The sequence below is a fragment of the Coregonus clupeaformis genome, chromosome 40 (assembly GCF_020615455.1).
Source record: "Coregonus clupeaformis isolate EN_2021a chromosome 40, ASM2061545v1, whole genome shotgun sequence".
NCBI lineage: Eukaryota > Metazoa > Chordata > Actinopteri > Salmoniformes > Salmonidae > Coregonus > Coregonus clupeaformis.
The window spans coordinates 4,939,016-4,959,120 of NC_059231.1; the positions used below are offsets into that span (position 1 = coordinate 4,939,016).

At 43.1% G+C, this 20,105-nt stretch overlaps 1 protein-coding gene across 1 annotated transcript in view; it reads left to right on the plus strand.

The window, feature by feature from the left end:
- The window catches only part of LOC121554959 (methyl-CpG-binding domain protein 5), a 38,493-nt gene extending 21,582 nt beyond the window's left edge, over positions 1-16,911 (plus strand). Inside the window, 9 exon segments of the mRNA XM_041868676.2 lie at positions 2,110-2,212; positions 2,416-2,590; positions 3,422-3,656; positions 3,659-5,565; positions 9,330-9,586; positions 9,720-10,778; positions 11,820-11,896; positions 16,021-16,096; positions 16,261-16,911. Of these exon segments, the coding sequence (XP_041724610.2) occupies positions 2,110-2,212; positions 2,416-2,590; positions 3,422-3,656; positions 3,659-5,565; positions 9,330-9,586; positions 9,720-10,778; positions 11,820-11,896; positions 16,021-16,096; positions 16,261-16,323 (3,952 nt within the window). The 3' untranslated portion in view covers positions 16,324-16,911.
- Positions 16,912-20,105: the final 3,194 nt, after the last annotated feature.

Consider the following 20,105-nt stretch of genomic DNA (forward strand, 5'->3'; position numbering starts at 1 on the left):
CCGTATAGTTCTGGGCTGATCCCTCACCTTCCTCATGATCATTGATGCCCCACGAGGTGAGATCTTGCATGGAGCCCCAGACCGAGGGTGATTGACCATCATCTTGAACTTCTTCAATTTTCTAATAATTGCGCCAACAGTTGTTGCCTTCTCACCAAGCTGCTTGCCTATTGTCCTGTAGCCCATCCCAGCCTTGTGCAGGTCTACAATTTTATCCCTGATATACTTACACAGCTCTCTGGTCTTGGCCATTGTGGAGAGGTTGGAGTCTGTTTGATTGAGTGTGTGGACAGGTGTCTTTTATACAGGTAACGAGTTCAAACAGGTGCAGTTAATACAGGTAATGAGTGGAGAACAGGAGGGCTTCTTAAAGAAAAACTAACAGGTCTGTGAGAGCTGGAATTCTTACTGGTTGGTAGGTGATCAAATACTTATGTCATGCAATAAAATGCAAATTAATTAAATCATACAATGTGATTTTCTGGATTTTTGTTTTAGATTCCGTCTCTCACAGTTGAAGTGTACCTATGATAAAAATTACAGACCTCAATATGCTTTGTAAGTAGGAAAACCTGCAAAATCGGCAGTGTATCAAATACTTGTTCTCCCCACTGTATATATATTTTCTGTTGTATTTTTTGACTTTATGTTTTGTTTACCCCATATGTAACTCTGTTGTTTTTATCGCACTGCTTTGCTTTATCTTGGCCAGGTCGCAGTTGTAAATGAGAACTTGTTCTCAACTGGCTTACCTGGTTAAATAAAGGTTAAATAAAATAAAAAACTGGATTGAAATGTGGTTATGGACTTACATCATTTACACACACACACACAGAAGTCAGCTCAGACAGGTCCAGCTCAGACAGGTCCAGCTCAGACAGGTCCAGCTCAGACAGGTCCAGCTCAGACAGGTCCAGCTCAGACTGGTCCAGCTTAGACTGGTCCAGCTCAGACAGGTCCAGCTCAGACAGGTCCAGCTCAGACTGGTCCAGCTCAGACTGGTCCAGCTCAGACTGGTCCAGCTCAGACAGGTCCAGCTCAGACTGGTCCAGCTCAGACTGGTCCAGCTCAGACTGGTCCAGCTCAGACTGGTCCAGCTCAGACAGGTCCAGCTCATGAGCTCCATCAGCAGCAGATGTTAACTTAGAATGGAAATTCATGTTTATTCAACAAGTGTTAGTGCATCATATCACATCGCATCGATTCGTTTTCTAACCAAACCGAATCGCACAATCGTTTCAAACTAAAATATATTGTATTGGAGACCATGTATCTAGATACGTGTTCAATCGTCTTGAATGGGAAAGATGCACATTCCTACTTGTCATATCGATCTTTTACCCTAATAAGGCTGACCGCAATAAAGCCGTAGTCCGTGTTGTGGCCTTTTATTGATAGGAAGAAAAATACCTTTATATGCATTGTCTGTCCATGGGCTTTAGTGAAGGGAAGCGTTTCAATACCAGGGCCAGTCAAGCACAACCCCTTCCAGAGAGTCTAATATTGCCTCCTTCCCTCTCTTTATATGAAGTATATTCCCTCTCTGGTGGGCAGATCTGGGCTACATGGCCTTGAGGAGAAGCATGTTTGAGAACAGTGACTGTAACATACAGAGAAAATTGTGTCCTCTGAAAAACTGAAACGCTGTCGGGATCTGTGTTTTATGGCGCCATAATTCCACACGCCAGACGCTTTTCACTCCCTTACTTTCATTTAAGATTATTTTTTTTGTGACGCATGCTTGTAAATTAATGTTTTCTTCTCAGGAAACAAGCCTTTTAAGCGGATGACACTCTTGTTGTCATTGTGAGGTGAGCCGTTGTCATGTTAATGTGCTCCTCCTATGTTTTGGGAGCTTTGCTTTTTTGCTTTGACTGATGTACTCTATCCAGGCCCTTTGATGTAATTTGATGTCAATGGTTGTGTCCGATATGCTACCCTATAGTGCACTACTTTTGACCAGAACCACTGCAGGGAATAGGAAACTACTGTATGCAATAGGGGGCCATTTCTGATGCAGACTGTCTTTATGTAGAGACTGTATGGTTGTGCTACTGTATACCGTTAAACATTGGTCAGTCACAGAATTTCTCCTCTTCCGCTTCCCAGTCCCAGTGGCTCAGTGCTAGCCTGTCTGGACCAGGTGAAGCGCTACCTGCTGACTGATGGCACCTGCAAGTGTGGCCTGGAGTGTCCTCTCACCATTCACAAGGTGAGCCAGCCTGGAGGTGTTTTGTGGGTGTGTGATGGGGCCACTCCTGGTAGATGGGTCATAAAGTTCATGGGAAAATACACTGCACACTCTACTGAACACTAACCCACTTCTAACTGTAGCCAGGGCTGGAGGAGAGAGGTAACACGTGTATGTTGTAGGAGTAGCCACGTACACACGCTAACACCTTTCACTCCCCTCAGATATTCAACTTTGACCCCGGGGCGGCTGTCAAGCATAGGATGGCTGAGGATGCACGAGCCGATGCCACCAAGCTGTGTCTCCACAAGAGGAAGATCATCGCCACGGCAACTCTGCACAGGAACATGGAGTCACCGCACCCCTCGCTGGCTCTGGCAAGTCAGGGTGGTGGCACTGGTATGTGGAAGTTGTTTCTCAGTTTGAGAGGCAAACTAGCCCCCTGGTCCTCTGTAGCTCTGTTGGTAAAACATGGTGCTTGCAACGCCAGGATAGTGGGTTCGATTCCCGGGGCCACCAATATGTGAAACGTATGCACCCATGACTAAGTCGCTTTGGATAAAAGCGTCTGCTAAATGGCTATTATTATTTATATTATAAAAATCGAACCATTCATATAGCTTATTGGTTGATAATGAAGTTCAATATCTCATATCTAATCACTTTCAGAAATAGGCCTATACTCACCAGTGCTTTGAGATCTTACAGCATTTGATTGCCATTCAATTGCTTTTACGCTCCAATGGGTGTCACTAGATATAATGACATGAGCATCTGTGCATTCATTAAGTTTTGTTCCATTTTTCCATATGCCATGGAGAAATTAAAATGAAAGACAATATGTTTATGACAGATTGAGATCAGCTCCGTCAGAAATGCTCTGCTCTGTGCAGTGTTTTTACTGCTGCTGTGCTGCATTCTGCCCTGTCAGCATTGTGTTATAAAAGAGAAGCAGAAATGTGACACTGTCTGAACATGCATACACATATCAGCTAGATTATATTTCCATAACATTCAGTCTGCTTGGCTGCTGTTTTCTAACCGTTTGCTCTAAATATAGGGTGTTTGTTGTCAATTCAGCACTGTTTGTATATTTGCAAGGTCAGAATGGAAAATGCAGAGTGAATTACTCAGAATCATCTAAATTTTGATCTGTAATATAAACTTGACAAAACTAAGATGCCTGCTAACTGAGATGACTAATATCAACAATATTACTCTGATTTGCAGGTACGAAGACTGTGGGTCCCATGAGTCATCCAGCAATAAAGAACAATATGCACGATGGTCCACCCAACAAGATGGCTATGTATGGTCAACGGTACTATAACCATGAACTGGGTTCTCCTCCTCAGAGAGATCCGTACTCTGGTTACAGCAGGACAAGGCTGGGGGAGGTGATCGCAGTAGCCAACAACGGTCACCCTATCGCAGCCGCAGTGTCCTGCTCAACCACTCGTCCTCCACCTCATGTGGCTCACAGCATTATGGTGATGGGACTCCCTCCCCAAGGACTGAACTTCTGGGGAGTCCTGACCCCAACATGCTTGGTTTTCATGGAGCTTGCAGCCCAGGCTCTACCCATATGAACGGTGATCGTTTTACACCTCTCTCACCACCTAGTGTTCTGCTCCACGGCTCGCCTTCGGCCACCCAGCCCTCGTGTCCCATAGTAGGAAGGACTAATGTACCCATCAATGCCAAAAGCCCCAATATGCAGAAGCCCTCCTGCAGCTTCCCCCACAACGACTTTCAACATAAGCCCCAGCCTGCATGCCATCCACACCCACAGTCACACTTGTCCCTGTCTCAGCTCCCTCCCTCCTCTGAGAAGGACCCTCTTGGTATCCTGGACCCCATTCCAAGCCAGGGTCCCTTAGTGCCAAACGTATCTGGTCATTCTCAGGTACCTCCAATGAATGTAAACATTCCCCCTGCCAGTGTCCCTTTGCCCAGCAACCTGCCTTTGCCAACTGGGAAGTCTGGACCTGTTGGGCATGGCCAGAGGGTCCAGCACCACCCTGCCCCATCTGTCTCGTCCTCACCTATCGTGTCCCCGGTACATATGGCTGGGCCTGTCCTTGCCAGGGTGGAGGAGTCACCCCACCGCTCACGTTGTTCCTCCGGTTCTTCTGAACATGGGAGCTTTGCTCACCCCACGGGGCTCCAGGTACCTTGTGGGGGTTCAAAGCCACATCCCCGCTCCCCTCGGGCCTCCTTGGGGTCCCCTCGACCTGCAATGCCCCCAAATTCTGCATATAAGATGGACAAACTCCATCACTTGAACGATAACCCCAACTACCTTCCAGGGAGGATGAACAGTAGTCTAAGCAGGCATTCCAACTCCATGTGCCCTCCAGCTCCCGGATCTGATAGTGTCCTTCAAAGGAATCACTCGGTAGGAATGCCCCTTAACCAGATGCTAGATCAACAGAATCCTGCTTCCTTCCCAGCCAGCAGTCTTCTGTCAGCCGCAGCCAAAGCACAGCTAGTAAATCAAAACAAACATCCCGACAGCGCAGCGGCTGCAGGCACAGAGGCTCACAGTGGCAGCAGTTTGGGACACCCAGGGCTGGTTGGTGGAGGCAGAGGTGGGAACCTAGATGGACACAGCACTTTAAACCAGAGATATCTACCTAATCCTGGGCCGTTGGCGAGCGAGGGTCAAACTGGAAGAGCAGCATTAAGAGACAAACTCATGGGTATGGCTCAGCAGAGAGAGGCGAATCGCAAGCGGAAACTGTCCAATGATGTCAGCGGTGGTGGCATCAACAATGACAGGGCTTTCGACGTGCTCAAGCATCCGATGGGTGGCTCTGGATCTATTTCATCTAGCTTTCCAGAGCCTTTGAGGAGAATGTTGCAGCAGGGTAGCCTGCCCCCAAACACCTCCATGGCCCAGCTGCTCCAATCCATGAGCCACCAGAGTGCCCATAATGGGCCAAGCCATGTGGGCCACAGCCTGGCCCGATCTGGCAAATCACCCTTCTTGGAGGAAGCTTTGCCTCGTATGTCAGCTTTGCAGCAGAGCTCGCAGGGGCCTCAACTCCAGGGCAGAGCGATGGTCCCTGGCTTCCAGAACATGAACAGTGAAGGTCAGATTTCAGGCCAGGATCTAAACATGGAGCAGTTCAACGGGCCAATGAACCAAATGCAGGAACCCGCCTTAGCTGGGAACTTTGGGGTGCTGGGCTACGGTGGTGGACAACATGCAGCCATGGGGTCAATGCAGAGCAACCCAAACTCTCACCAGCAGCAGCAGTTTGGACATTATCAGAAACCATCCCAGGCGCAAGGCAACCCCCACTTCAGAGGCAGGGCAGGATTGCCTCCCATGATGTCCAATGGCAGTGTCCAAGCCCCCTCTAAGTCAGGTAAGCAGCTGTTTCTTCTTGATTTTGTTGACTTTTGTCCTCTTATCCTTTGTAGCAAAATCATAGATTTATATTATGACGTTTTAAGTCAATAGTCTCTACCTACACTTTTTTTGCGGTTACGCGAAGGACAGTAATTTGTGTTGTGCCCCATTATGGAGAACTCTGGTATAGTTTTTGTCGTAGTAATTCAAATATTTGGATATACAGTAGCTTACTTTATTACAATGATCACAAGGTGAGCAATATAGATGTTTGGGCAAAAAGCTACTATTTTGTATTAGGCTACCTTATGAATATGACCATCTTTTTGCATAACTCCTTGTCCTTTTCATTCAGTTCAGTCTCATTTTGTTGCAGTCTTTGTCACTTGTGCTCTTTTAGTAGCTTTCAACATAGAGCTGACTGCAAAACATTTTCTGCTGCATAGCCAAATAAAAGTGATGTATTTTAAGCCTGTGCAAGACTTCTTTTAAAGGCAAACATTTTGTACAAGCAGGCAGATAAAACATTTCTGATATGTTTTTCAACTTGTATTTCTCACATCAGGCCTTATTGTTCATGCTTTTTTGTTTGGGCTCTAATTTCTTTAACCCATTTTCAGCTAAACTAAGTCATCTTTTCAACAATGCTTTGACCCGACACCCAACTCTCCATCTTGGCTATTATGATCATGATACGTGTTTCTCTGTATACAATCCTCAGTGTAATTACTCTCATTGTATGAAATGACAGAAGACAAAACAACACTCACCAAGTGAGATTATCAAGTATTATGCTAGAAGTTGTTCTACTGTAAACATTAGGCCTAGTTGCTATCTACATTAGTGCTATCTACAATGCGACCGCAGTGTTGTGGAATGCATTTCCTTCCAATGTCCTCTGTCGTCTGCGGCCAGGCCTCTGCATTGCCAAGGGTGACAGTCTGTGACAGAGAGCCCAAGAAGAGCCACTAGCCACGCGTCACTGGTTCGTGTATCAGACGGCTGTGTGTGTCCTCTTGGCTAATGTCGCTGTCTCTGTGTCCTCGAGCTAGCCTCTAGGAACCTACAGTCCTGCGCTTAGAGAGCGAAGGATGGGCAAGACGGTCACAGAAAATGAGAGCAGCGGCTCTGGTAAACAAGTGATATAATATTAATCTGAATTCCTGAGATGGGGATTTGATCTTAATTAGAGCTGGGTCATATGGATAAAAATCCGTATTGCAATAAATTGTTGCGGTAATGATAAATAGAATGTTTATAACATGAATGTGGACCACAGTTTTTATTATTATCCTTTAAACTACTACTACTGGTTTGATGGTTGTAGACATCAATTGTCTCTTTAACAATCACCCATATTAGCAAACTAATTTCAAACTTCACATTTCTCTAGGATAGGCTACTTTTCGCAATGAACGATATCAGCAAAAATGCCTGCGATAAGTGATGGGTATGGTCGGTGTGGATCATTTTTGGTGTATCGTCCCAGCTCTAATCTTAATGGTTGTAGGTGGTTGGGTAGATTATTAGAAGACCTGCTCTGCCACCAGATACTTATTGTCTCTCTCCTTTTATTTTGAAGTGATAAGTACTAAGCAAAGGCTAGTAATGGCATTTAGTCTAGATACATTCTCTTAGCTCTAGTCTGATTATATGACGTACAGTCGACTCCTGATGTATGCAACGGCTTGGGATTGTTGTGAATGCAGATAGCAGGCAGTGCCACAAACATTTTAGAATTTGAATTGGGACTAGTGAGCTGCACTCCCCTTGAAGGGAAATTGCATTTCCTTTGATGTGCAATTATCAGGAGTCAAATGTATCTAGACAGATGAACCCTTTAGCGTAAGCTAATTACAGTAGGTGGAATCTTGTATTTTATGCACTTTCATAGTAATGTCAAGTCAATAGCTATCTGCCAGAGAGTAGGGAGCACTAGCACCTGGACAAGCCAATGCCCTTACAGTGAGAGACATGCCACACATCCATAAACATGGGATGCATTTCTGTTTCGATACAGGAGCTCCACACATATGATCACATTCACTTCCTGTCCAAGCTCTGTGGATTCAGCAAATGTTCTCCGAAACCATCAAAGTTAGCGGATCATGGTGGCTACTGGCTACTTTGTTGAGGTTTGTCATCTGTTTTTGTTAAATGAACCTTTATTTCAATAGCAATAGACTCCTAATGTTGTCACTGACTGCTATTATTGACTACTTCTCCTGTTATACACCATATCCTTGTTGACACAGTGTTGAGGTAATGTATGGATATCCATCTAGGCCTATTGCTCGAGTTCTAGAAGTGTACGTTCAAGATTTATATCCCCATTGATTTAAGAGTCAGTGGCCATCTTATCTAAAACACCTATAATTGGTCTGAAGTTTGTCTGTAGTCAGGAAAGCCCAAATGAACCACAGTTGACCTCTTAGTTTTCATTACAGCATATTCTTTATTTTCTCACTTGTCGGTTTCGTTTTCCTTTCGTATTTGTTCAATCAATTCCTCACAAATCAAGGGAAGTAAATGGGAGTACATTCTGGGCTTGTTTGTTTTTGCGACCTACACTACTCTCTTTTACCGTCTCTTTGTATTTCAACACATCCTCTTTCAATTACCACAAGTAATTGTCTTATTTGGAGTGATTGTGCTATCCCCAAGTGATCCCCCTTCACTACTTCCTCTCAGAGAATCCCCTGCTTTTTGTGATCGTCACAGAGTCAGTCTATTAGGTCTCCCGTTGTTGTCTGTAGTTTGCCAAGTTCCTCCGACTTCACTGTGTTTGCTTATCTTTGAAAAACCTCAGTTAGCGTGGAGCGGTGTTGTCCTCATGATCAGATCTCCCTCTACACACCTAATCCCTCACTTCACTCCTCATAATCAGATCTCCCTCTACACACCTAATCCCTCACTTCCCTCCTCATAATCAGATCTCCCTCTACTCTCCCTCACTTCACTCCTCATGATCAGATCTCCCTCTACACACCTAATCCCTCACTTCACTCCTCATAATCAGATCTCCCTCTACTATCCCTCACTTCAATCCTCATAATGAGATCTCCCTCTACACACCTAATCCCTCACTGCACTCCTCATAATCAGATCTCCCTCTACCCTCCCTCACTTCACTCCTCATAATCAGATCTCCCTCTACACACCTAATCCCTCACTTCAATCCTCATAATCAGATCTCCCTCTACACACCTAATCCCTCACTTCAATCCTCATAATCAGATCTCCCTCTACACACCTAATCCCTCACTTCACTCCTCATAATCAGATCTCCCTCTACTCTCCCTCACTTCACTCCTCATAATCAGATCTCCCACTACCCTCCCTCACTTCACTCCTCATAATCAGATCTCCCTCTACCCTCCCTCACTTCACTCCTCATAATCAGATCTCCCTTTACCCTCCCTCACTTCACTCCTCATAATCAGATCTCCCTCTACACACCTAATCCCCCACTTCACTCCTCATGATCAGATCTCCATCTACACACCTAATCCCTGACTTCACTCCTTATAATCATATCTCCCTCTACTCTCCTTCACTTCACTCCTCATAATCAGATCTCCCTCTGCTCTACTCTCCCTGACTTCACTCCTCATAATCAGATCTCCCTCTGCTCTACTCTCCCTCACTTCACTCCTCATTCTCCCAATTTTCTCACCCCTCTTGTTTCTTTTTAATCTCTCACACCTCTCTCTACTGTCTCCTCTGTCTTTCTCCTGTCTCCTCTGTCTCTCCTCTCTCTCTCTCCCTCCCTTTGTACAGTTGAGGTCAGTAGTTCTCTGAGCTGTGAGCTGAGGCAGGCCCAAGAGGAGAGTCTCCAGTCTCTCATCAGGAGCAGCCAGGCCAATACACTGCAACAACAGAGACAGCAGCAGCAACAGCTTGTTCAGGGTCCGGGCCGGCACTCCATACAGGGCCAGCAGCACCACAGGTTCCAGGGCCACGGCTCCCATCCTGATGCCCCTCTCCCTGATGGTGTTGCCTCCAACCCCATGAACAGCCTCCTTCAGAGCTTCCAGGTCTGTCTGATGTGTTCTCCATCTGTTTGAGTCCTATTTTCTCTTACTTTCTGTGTATTTGGATGTTGGTTGTATTTTAAGGATGATTATTGTTGTCAATGTGACTGCCTCTCTTCCTCTCTTTTTGTTACAGGGGGGTTTGCCTGAGAGGATTCCACTGCCCAACAGAACTATAATGAGTCGACCAGGGATTATGTCCATGTCCCAACCCGGTGCCCCTTGCCTACAGGAGGGTCATCGAGAATACCAGGCTGCCCAAGGTCTTCACAGTGGTGGGGGAGAAGTTATTGATCCCATCCACAGGGCAGTGATGGGCACGGCCAGCAAGAGCACGTCTAATGCCATTACATCAACGGGTGGTAGCGGTACCTTCGCTGCTACTGTTGTCTGCGAGCCTGTCGACCTCTCCCATGCGATCAACTCTGTCATCCACACCGGCCCCCTCCGCTCATATCAGGAGCCAGTGCCAGAGAACCGACACCATCCCAAGGTGGGCCGGCCCCGCAAGAAGACCCCTGAACGGAACAACAACAGCTTCTCCCCCGTTGCCATGGAATCTCCTACAAGATTCCGCTCACCTCGACGTGGAGCCCAGAGAAGACAATGGGATGGGGAGGCGGAGGGCCAGGAGCAGGCTGGTCTGTGGCGTGATGACGAGCTCCTCCAACAGCTTTCCTTAGCCCAGAGCAGAAACGGCACCTACCCAGAGAGGCCCAAAGGTCAGGCCCACTTAGGCCCCCAGGATCAAACACCACTGCAGGTCCCCAGTGGCCTGTATGCCCATATGAACGGCAACGGTAGGGGCCGCACCTCGGGAAGACCCAGACACCCCAGCCTGTCCCCACCAGAGGGCCACTGCACCAAGGACTACAGCCTCTTCAACGGACATCTGAACGGACATCTGAACGGCCAACTCCAAGGCCAACTCCACGGCCAACTCAACGGTCACTGCTACAACAGGTATTACAATGGGCACCTGAACGGGAGCCTGAGCGGCGAGGAGGACCTGAGGCCTGGGGACTCAACCTCCTCCAGTGAGGGTCTCCAGCTCCACCACAGGCCAATAACTCAGACCCACTACCCGGGAGAGCTGCTCTGGGGCCAGGGCAAAGGCTTCCCTACATGGCCAGGCAAGATGGGGAGCGAGGGGCACATGTACTCCCCTGGGATGGTGAACAGCATACAGGGAAAAGTGAGATTATTGTATTGTCAGTGTTGTGTGATTATGATTGGTCACATGACTACATCACATAAGGAAGTGGAGGTCTCCGCCACAATTCCACCCTCAGTTTCAACACAATTTTACATTACGCTTTTGCTGCTACTACTATTGTGCACATGACCTTTGTAGGTTTTTTTTAATGATGGCAAGATAATGCTTTGTATAAGAGAGGAGTTTTAAAATGTGCAGACAGTAGGTATGGCATGTCCCTGAAGGATATTATATTCTTCACAAAGAGCATGGCAGGGAGAGAGAAGAACTCCGGTGTTCTGCATTCAAAAACGAGTTCTGCTCTGCGGCACTGCCAAAGGCCTCAGAGACGCCAAAGAATTAGAGGTCGTTTCACCCCCATTTTCACGTCTGTCGACATCCATTGCTTGAATTTATTGTGCTTTGTTTTAGTTATTTTCAAAGCTACTGTCTAGGCACTTCAATTTGGGATTGGGGGAATGTGCTTTTATATTACATTTTTCCTGGATTTACCCACATTATTTAGGCGAACATTTGGACTAGGTGTTATTTCAGTTTGGTTTCATGCCTAGTTTGACCGTACAGATAATATGGAGTGGTGGATGAATTTGCCACACCCATCTTTTTTTATAGGCCTATGTGTGGACAGCTATTTGAATTAATCTGACCCCTTGTGTTGTGTAAATCAGAAATTGAAAGCAGTTTGGAAGGGTAGGAGAAGATGCTGTCTCTTTTAAGTAGAAAACTGTTGAATTCTCTTTTGTCTTTTCTTGTGTTAATTAAAGTAGCTTGCAAGTTAGTCATCAGACAATAAGGCTTTATTGAAGTTGAGTCATTGTGATTATTGAGTGTGAAATGAAGTCATTGCTTTGACACGAGTCATTCTGCAAACTCATTTAGAACTTCTGTCCTGAGGACAGGGTAATGTTCTTTTGGTTTCCGTTGGCTGTTTAACACTGTCAATGCAGATGATTCTTTGGTAAAGTTTTGGTTTTATTCTCCCGGTCAGTGTTTGGTAATGTTGTTTCTACTTGCCCTCAGATAGAGTCAGACAATTTCCAGAGGACACTAACAGAGGATCTGGAGACACTACACAAAGCAAACAAGATAACTAGAAAGTAAGTTACTTACCCTAAATCAGTGGTTCTCAACTGGTTTTGTCTCTGGACCCAAATTGAACCAGGTTGTCTGTCGCGCTCCAATATTCACATCACAATTTATTATTTTTGCCAAAATGCAATCTGGAAAACTTTAATGCAATATTGATAGTAAATGTACCAATTACATGACGAGAACAACAGTCCCATCTTTTCATTGTCAATAATTCCAATTTGCCCATATTCTTGATGAAGAATGTCAAGCTCACTGGTTTGAGACCACAAAATCAACCAAATCTGCTAAATAGCGCTGCTATTAACTATTGAAAATACTGTGATTGAAGAACAATTGTTCAGAGGTTAAAAAAAATATATAGGTTCATTCTAATTTCTACACCCGTTCTACCTGGGTTTAGTCGTTTAAGTTCAGACTGGAGTATATTTCATTAAAATAATATATTTTATTTTTTTTTATATATATATATATATATATATATATATATATATATATATATATATATATATATATATACAGGTGCACCTCAATAAATTAGAATATTGTGGAAAAGTTAAGTAATTTCAATAATTCAATTGACAAAGTGAAACTCATATCGTGGATTAATTACACAAAAAAGTGAAATAGTTCAAGCCTGTATTTGTTTTAATCTTGATGATTACGGCTTACAGCTCATGAAAACCCCAAATTCAGTATCTCTGAAAATTAGAATATGACATAAGACCAGTGAAAAAAATTTCAGCTCATGAAAACCCCAAATTCAGTATCTCTGAAAATTAGAATATGACATAAGACCAGTGAAAAAATTTAATTTAATAGACATGTCGGCCTTCTGAAAAGTATGTTCTTGTACATGCAGTCAGTACTTGGTTGGGGCTCCTTTTGCATGAATCACTGCATCTATGCGGCGTGGCATGGAGTCGATCAGCCTGGGGCACTGCTGAGGTGTTATGGAAGCCTAGGTTGCTTCGATAGCGGCCTTCAGCTCATCTGCATTGTTGGGTCTCGTGTCTCATCTTCCTCTTGACAATACCCCATAAATTCTCTATGGGGTTCAGATCAGGCGAGTTTGCTGGCCAATCAAGCACAGTAATCCCATGGTCATTGAACCAGGTATTGGTACCTTCTGCAATGTGGGCAGGTGCCAAGTCCTGCTGGGAAATGAAATCAGCATCTCCATAAAGCTTGTCAGCAGAAGGAAGCATGAAGTGCTCTAACATTTCCTGGTAGATGGCTTGAGTTGACTTTGGACTTGATGAAACACAGTGGACCAACAACCGAAGATGACATGGCTCCCCAAATCATCACTGACTGTGGAAACTTCACACTGGACTTTAAGCAACTTGGATTCTGTGCCTCTCCACTCTTCCTCCAGACTCTGGGACCTTGATTGCCAAATGAAATGCAAAATTTACTTTCATCTGAAAAGAGGACTTTGGACCACTGAGCGACAGACCAGTTATTTTTCTCCTTAGCCCAGGTAAGACGCTTCTGACGTTGCCTCTGGTTCAGGAGTGGCTTGACACGAGGAATGCGACAGTTGTAGCCCATTTCCTGGATACGTCTGTGCGTGGTGGCTCTTGATGCACTGACTCCTGCCTCAGTCCCCTCCTTGTGAAGCTCCCCCACATTTTTGAATGGCCTTTGCTTGACACTCCTCTCAAGGCTCCGGTTATCCTTGTTGCTTGTGCACCTTTTCCTACCACACTTCTTCCTTCCACTCGACTTCCATGAATATGCTTGAATACAGCACTCTGTGAACAGCCAGCTTCTTTAGCAATGATCTTTTGAGGCTTTCCCTCCTTGTGGAGTGTGTTGATGACTATCTTCTGCACAACTGTCAAGTCAGCAGTCTTCCCCATGATTGTGAAGCCTACTGAACTGGACTGAGATACCATTTAAAGGCTCAGTAAACCTTTGCAGGTGTTTTGAGTTAGTTAGCTGATTAGAGTGTGACACCTTGAGTCTACAATATTGAACTTTTTCACTATTCTAATTTTCTGAGATACTGAATTTGGGGTTTTCATGAGCTGTAAGCCGTAATCCTCAAGATTAAAACATACAGGCTTTAACTATTTCACTTTTTGTGTAATTAATCCACGATATGAGTTTCACTTTGTCAATTGAATTATTGAAATTACTTAACTTTTCCACAATATTCTAATTTATTGAGCTGCACCTGTGTATATGTAAATGTGTGTGTGTGTGTGTGTGTGTGTGTGTGTATGTATATATGTATATACACAGTGGGGAGAACAAGTATTTGATACACTGCCGATTTTGCAGGTTTTCCTACTTACAAAGCATGTAGAGGTCTGTAATTTTTTATCATATGTACACTTCAACTGTGAGAGACGGAATCTAAAACAAAAATCCAGAAAATCACATTGTATGATTTTTAAGTAATTAATTTGCATTTTATTGCATGACATAAGTATTTGATACATCAGAAAAGCAGAACTTAATATTTGGTACAGAAACCTTTGTTTGCAATTACAGAGATCATACGTTTCCTGTAGGTCTTGACCAGGTTTGCACACACTGCAGCAGAGATTTTGGCCCACTCCTCCATACAGACCTTCTCCAGATCCTTCAGGTTTCGGGGCTGTCGCTGGGCAATACGGACTTTCAGCTCCCTCCAAAGATGTTCTATTGGGTTCAGGTCTGGAGACTGGCTAGGCCACTCCAGGACCTTGAGATGCTTCTTACGGAGCCACTCCTTAGTTGCCCTGGCTGTGAGTTTCGGGTCGTTGTCATGCTGGAAGACCCAGCCCCGACCCATCTTCAATGCTCTTACTGAGGGAAGGAGGTTGTTGTCCAAGATCTCGCGATACATGGCCCCATCCATCCTCCCCTCAATACGGTGCAGTCATCCTGTCCCCTTTGCAGAAAAGCATCCCCAAAGAATGATGTTTCCACCTCCATGCTTCACGGTTGGGATGGTGTTCTTGGGGTTGTACTCATCCTTCTTCTTCCTCCAAACACGGCGAGTGGAGTTTAGACCAAAAAGCTCTATTTTTGTCTCATCAGACCACATAACCTTCTCCCATTCCTCCTCTGGATCATCCAGATGGTCATTGGCAAACTTCAGACGGGCCTGGACATGCGCTGGCTTGAGCAGGGGGACCTTGCGTGCACTGCAGGATTTTAATCCATGACGGCGTAGTGTGTTACTAATGGTTTTCTTTGAGACTGTGGTCCCAGCTCTCTTCAGGTCATTGACCAGGTCCTGCCGTGTAGTTCTGGGCTGATCCCTCACCTTCCTCATGATCGTTGATGCCCCACGAGGTGAGATCTTGCATGGAGCCCCAGACCGAGGGTGATTGACCGTCATCTTGAACTTCTTCCATTTTCTAATAATTGCGCCAACAGTTGTTGCCTTCTCACCAAGCTGCTTGCCTATTGTCCTGTAGCCCATCCCAGCCTTGTGCAGGTCTACAATTTTATCCCTGATGTTTTTACACAGCTCTCTGGTCTTGGCCATTGTGGAGAGGTTGGAGTCTGTTTGAGTGTGTGGACAGGTGTCTTTTATACAGGTAACGAGTTCAAACAGGTGCAGTTAATACAGGTAATGAATGGAGAACAGAAGGGCTTCTTAAAGAAAAATTAATAGGTCTGTGAGAGCCGGAATTCTTACTGGTTTGTAGGTGATCAAATACTTATGTCCTGCAATAAAATGCAAATTAATTACTTAAAAATCATACAATGTGATTTTCTGGATTTTTGTTTTAGATTCCATCTCTCACAGTTGAAGTGTACCTATGATAAAAATTACAGACCTCTACATGCTTTGTAAGTAGGAAAACCTGCAAAATCGGCAGTGTATCAAATACTTGTTCTCCCCACTGTATATATATATATGTGTGTATGTATATATGTATATATATGTATATATATGTGTGTGTGTGTATGTATGTATGTGTATATATATATATATATATATATATATATATATCTTATTATTTATATACTCTACACTCGCAACCCATTCAAAACCTCCTGTGACCCAAATTTGTCGCAACCCACCAGTTGAGAATTGTTGCCCTAGATGGATATGCTTTATTCTGTCCCTGGATATTGTTTTATCAGATGAGGATACAGTAATACAAATACGTTCTCTTTCTTACAGTGGGGGAAAATGGAATAACCACCTAGAAGCTGCTATACAGGAGGCTATGAGCGAGCTGGATAAGATGACAGGCAATGTGAGTACTCTGACATCTAAACATCATGGGTAGATTCATATTATTTGGTTACGTGTACTGTACGTACACACCTCTATAGACATGACCTTTGTGTGTCCAAATGTGTTTGTCTACAGTCTCTAAAGATGGTTTTCCTTTTTTTCCCCATTTCTTTGGTGCACCAGATGTCACAGAGAGACCGACAAGTCAAGACCCCTAAACCCAAGAGGAGGAAGATCTCCAGATGACAGTGAATGTGTGGATCCGTTACTTCAGTGGCCTTCTGGGTAGCGGTCCATCTAGCCAATGGGTTTCAGTGTAGCCGGTTGTGGAACTGCTACTAGTTAGCTGTGTGTGCATTAGAAGCGACCGTTGTCCACTCTGTTAAACAGCTTGGTACTTAGTCCAACTGGATTGGTGCAACGATCAGTCATCACCCCTTCCACCTTGACCACCACCATGATACTGACAGTGAAAGAAGTACAAGAAAGAATGGAGGAACCTAGCTGCAAAATAATAGCTGTGATGTAGCAGCAGCTAGCTTGTCCTTGTGGAAAATAATGAGATTCTATATATGAGGAAATTGTTGGTACAAATATTTCTGATGCATTTATTGTACAATTGACAAAGGAAAACAGTACAACATTATATTGAGTGATTTAATTGTATATATTGTTCAGTATTATCATAGATGAGTCAATCTAATGCTCATTTTCTAATGTACCTGTCAATCTATGTTTTTATTTTGCACAAAACGGTGCGGCCAGAGATGTCTTTTTTCAAAAGAAAAGCATCATAAAGGCGTTTTCTAGAGATCTATTGAAACACGCTGTTAAGCATCAAACAATAGAAGGATTATGAAGATCTGAACTTCAACAGACACTATTTTCTGGAAAGGCATACAGAGTCCCAAGAAAAGTAAACTGGAAGATTTGAAAATAGATACTGTGGGTCTATCTGAACATAGAGAGACATGCAAATACTTTCTTATGTTTTTCCTTTTTCTTCTTGTTTTTATCAATTTTATCGAAGAAAAGAAAAAGCCATCAAGGGAAGGAGTCAGAAAAAATGCCTCTAAGTTAAATTATATTTACTCCCAAAGTAAAAATGTATTTTCTCTGAATATTTTTGATACAGATTTTCTGTTATATCTGCTAAATGAGTTTAACAGTGAGTGTTTTGTGTTCATTTTAAAAAGGGTAAGTTATTGTAAAGTATAGACTAATTTGTGTGGTATACAGTTGAAGTTGGAAGTTTACATACACTTAGGCTGGAGTCATTAAAACTCGTTTTTCAACCACTCCACAAATTTCTTGTTAACAAACTATAGTTTTGGCAAGTCGGTTAGGACATCTACTTTGTGCATGACACAAGTAATTTTTCCAACAATTATTTGCAGACAGATTATTTCACTTATAATTCACTGTATCACAATTCCAGTGGGTCAAAAGTTTACATACACTAAGTTGACTGTGCCTTTAAACAGCTTGGAAAATGGCTTTAGAAGCTTCTGATAGGCTAATTGACATCATTTGTGTCAATTGGAGGTGTACCTGTGGATGTATTTCAAGGCCTACCTTCAAACTCAGTGCCTCTTTGCTTGACATCATGGGAAAATCAAAAGAAATTAGCCAAAAAATTGTAGACCTCAATAAGTCTGGTTAATCTTTGGGAGCAATTTCCAAACGCCTGAAGGTACTACGTTCATCTGTACAAACAATAGTACGCAAGTATAAACACCATGGGACCACGCAGCCGTCATATCGCTCAGGAAGGAGATGCGTTCTGTCTCCTAGAGATGAACGTACTTTGGTGCGAAAAGTGCAAATCAATCCCAGAACAACAGCAAAGGACCTTGTGAAGATGCTGGAGGAAACGGGTACAAAAGTATCTATATCAACATAACCTGAAAGGCCACTCAGCAAGGAAGAAGCCACTGCTCCAAAAACACCATAAAAAAAGCCAGACTACAGTTTGCAACTGCACATGGGGACAAAGATCGTACTTTTTGGAGAAATGTCCTCTGGTCTGATGAAACAAAAATAGAACTGTTTGGCCATAATGACCATCGTTATGTTTGGAGGAAAAAGGTGGACGCTTGCAAGCCGAAGAACACCATCCCAGCCGTGAAGCACGGGGGTGGCAGCATCATGCTGTGGGGGTGCTTTGCTGCAGGAGGGACTGGTGCACTTCACAAAATAGATGGCATCATGAGGAAGGAAAATTATGTGCATATATTGAAGCAACATCTCAAGACATCAGTCAGGAAGTTAAAGCTTGGTCGCAAATGGGTCTTCCAAATGGACAATGACCCTTAAGGACAACAAAGTCAAGGTATTGGAGTGGCCATCACAAAGCCCTGACCTCAATCCTAGCGAAAATTTGTGGGCAGAACTGAAATAGCGTGTGCGAGCAAGGAGGCCTACAAACCTGACTCAGTTACGCCAACTCTGTCGGGAGGAATGGGCGAAAATTCACCCAACTTATTGTGGGAAGCTTGTGGAGGCTACCCGAAACGTTTGACCCAAGTTAAACAATTTAAAGGCAATGTTACGAAATACTAATTGAGTGTATGTAAACTTCTGACCCACTGGGAATGTGATGAAAGAAAGAAAAGCTTAAATAAATCATTCTCTACTATTATTCTGACATTTCACATTCTTAAAATAAAGTGGTGATCCTAACTGACCTAAAACAGGGAATTTGTACTAGGATTAAATTTCAGGAATTGTGAAAAACTGAGTTTAAATGTATTTGGCTAAGGTGTATGTAAACTTCCGACTTCAACTGTACATGCATTCTGAAACTAAGTATTCAATATCAACAGTAGTAATATATGGTTCTGTCACTAGTGTTTAATTTACAATTATGTTAATATTTAAATGGTTCAAATCATGTAATTGAGCATTGCTCTGTTTTTTGTTTTTGTTTTTTTACCCTTGAATATGTCATTTCAAGTGTCAAAATGCCTTATTGGATGGACTGCACATTTACAGGTCAGAAGAGATCAGTATTATACGCATTGGTTTCCTTTGCTCTGCAAAGCAAGTTTTTAAACGACCCAAGAAAGTATGAGAGTGAACTTTGATTCGAGCCTTATATCCAATACTACAACCCCCAGCTGCCAAAGCTATGCCCCATCATAGGTTGGGACTTTTACTTTATATTATTTACCTTTTTAATACTCTATTGAATAGGTGGCCTTAATTTTGTTGATTTTCATTGTTTGTGTTGCTTTTGTACTTATTATTATTTATGAATCCCATATTTATTTGTAGATATACAGTGGTTACTTAGCAATAATACTAAGAGTTGTACACTCTGAAAAGCCTTTATAGTATTATATATTTTTCTCCTAAAACAAATGAACAGCCTATATATGGATAAATATTCAGTCGGTGGTTTCTAAATATGAATTTATATATTTGTGTTTATTTATGAAGTGTACATTTTTGGACACTCGTATGTGCATATAGTGTTCTTATTTTCTTACTCGTGTCAAAACTGAGTATATACCCATGGACTGAAGACATTTTTAAATGTTTATATTAAATGAGTGAACTTCATTTTCTGTACTCTATACCCTGACTCAGGAGGGGCACCTTCTGATTTGATCAGTCTTGTGAAAATCTGAAATTGTAAAACTAAGAAATGTTCTTGGTAAGTTTGTAAAAAAAAAAAAAATTGTATTTAAAATACAATATCAAGTAATCTGTATTCAATCCTAACAGAACGACAGGACATCCTAAAATGTAATAGCTAGGTTACCAAGTGTTAATACGAGCGTCATCAACATTATATCCATCTTGTTTATAATGATTTAATATTGCACTCTTATTCCTAAAATATGAAGAGCTCAACACTAGTCCATGGACTAAGTAAATCATCTTATATTTTGAACTGTTGTATTCCGTTTCAAAATACTTGGCCTAATACTAGGCCTATTTATCATGAAAGTTTTATGAGTTAACATTGCGAAAAAATTATTTTGGTCTTCCATTTTCAACTTTTTGTCTGTTGCAATGATCTT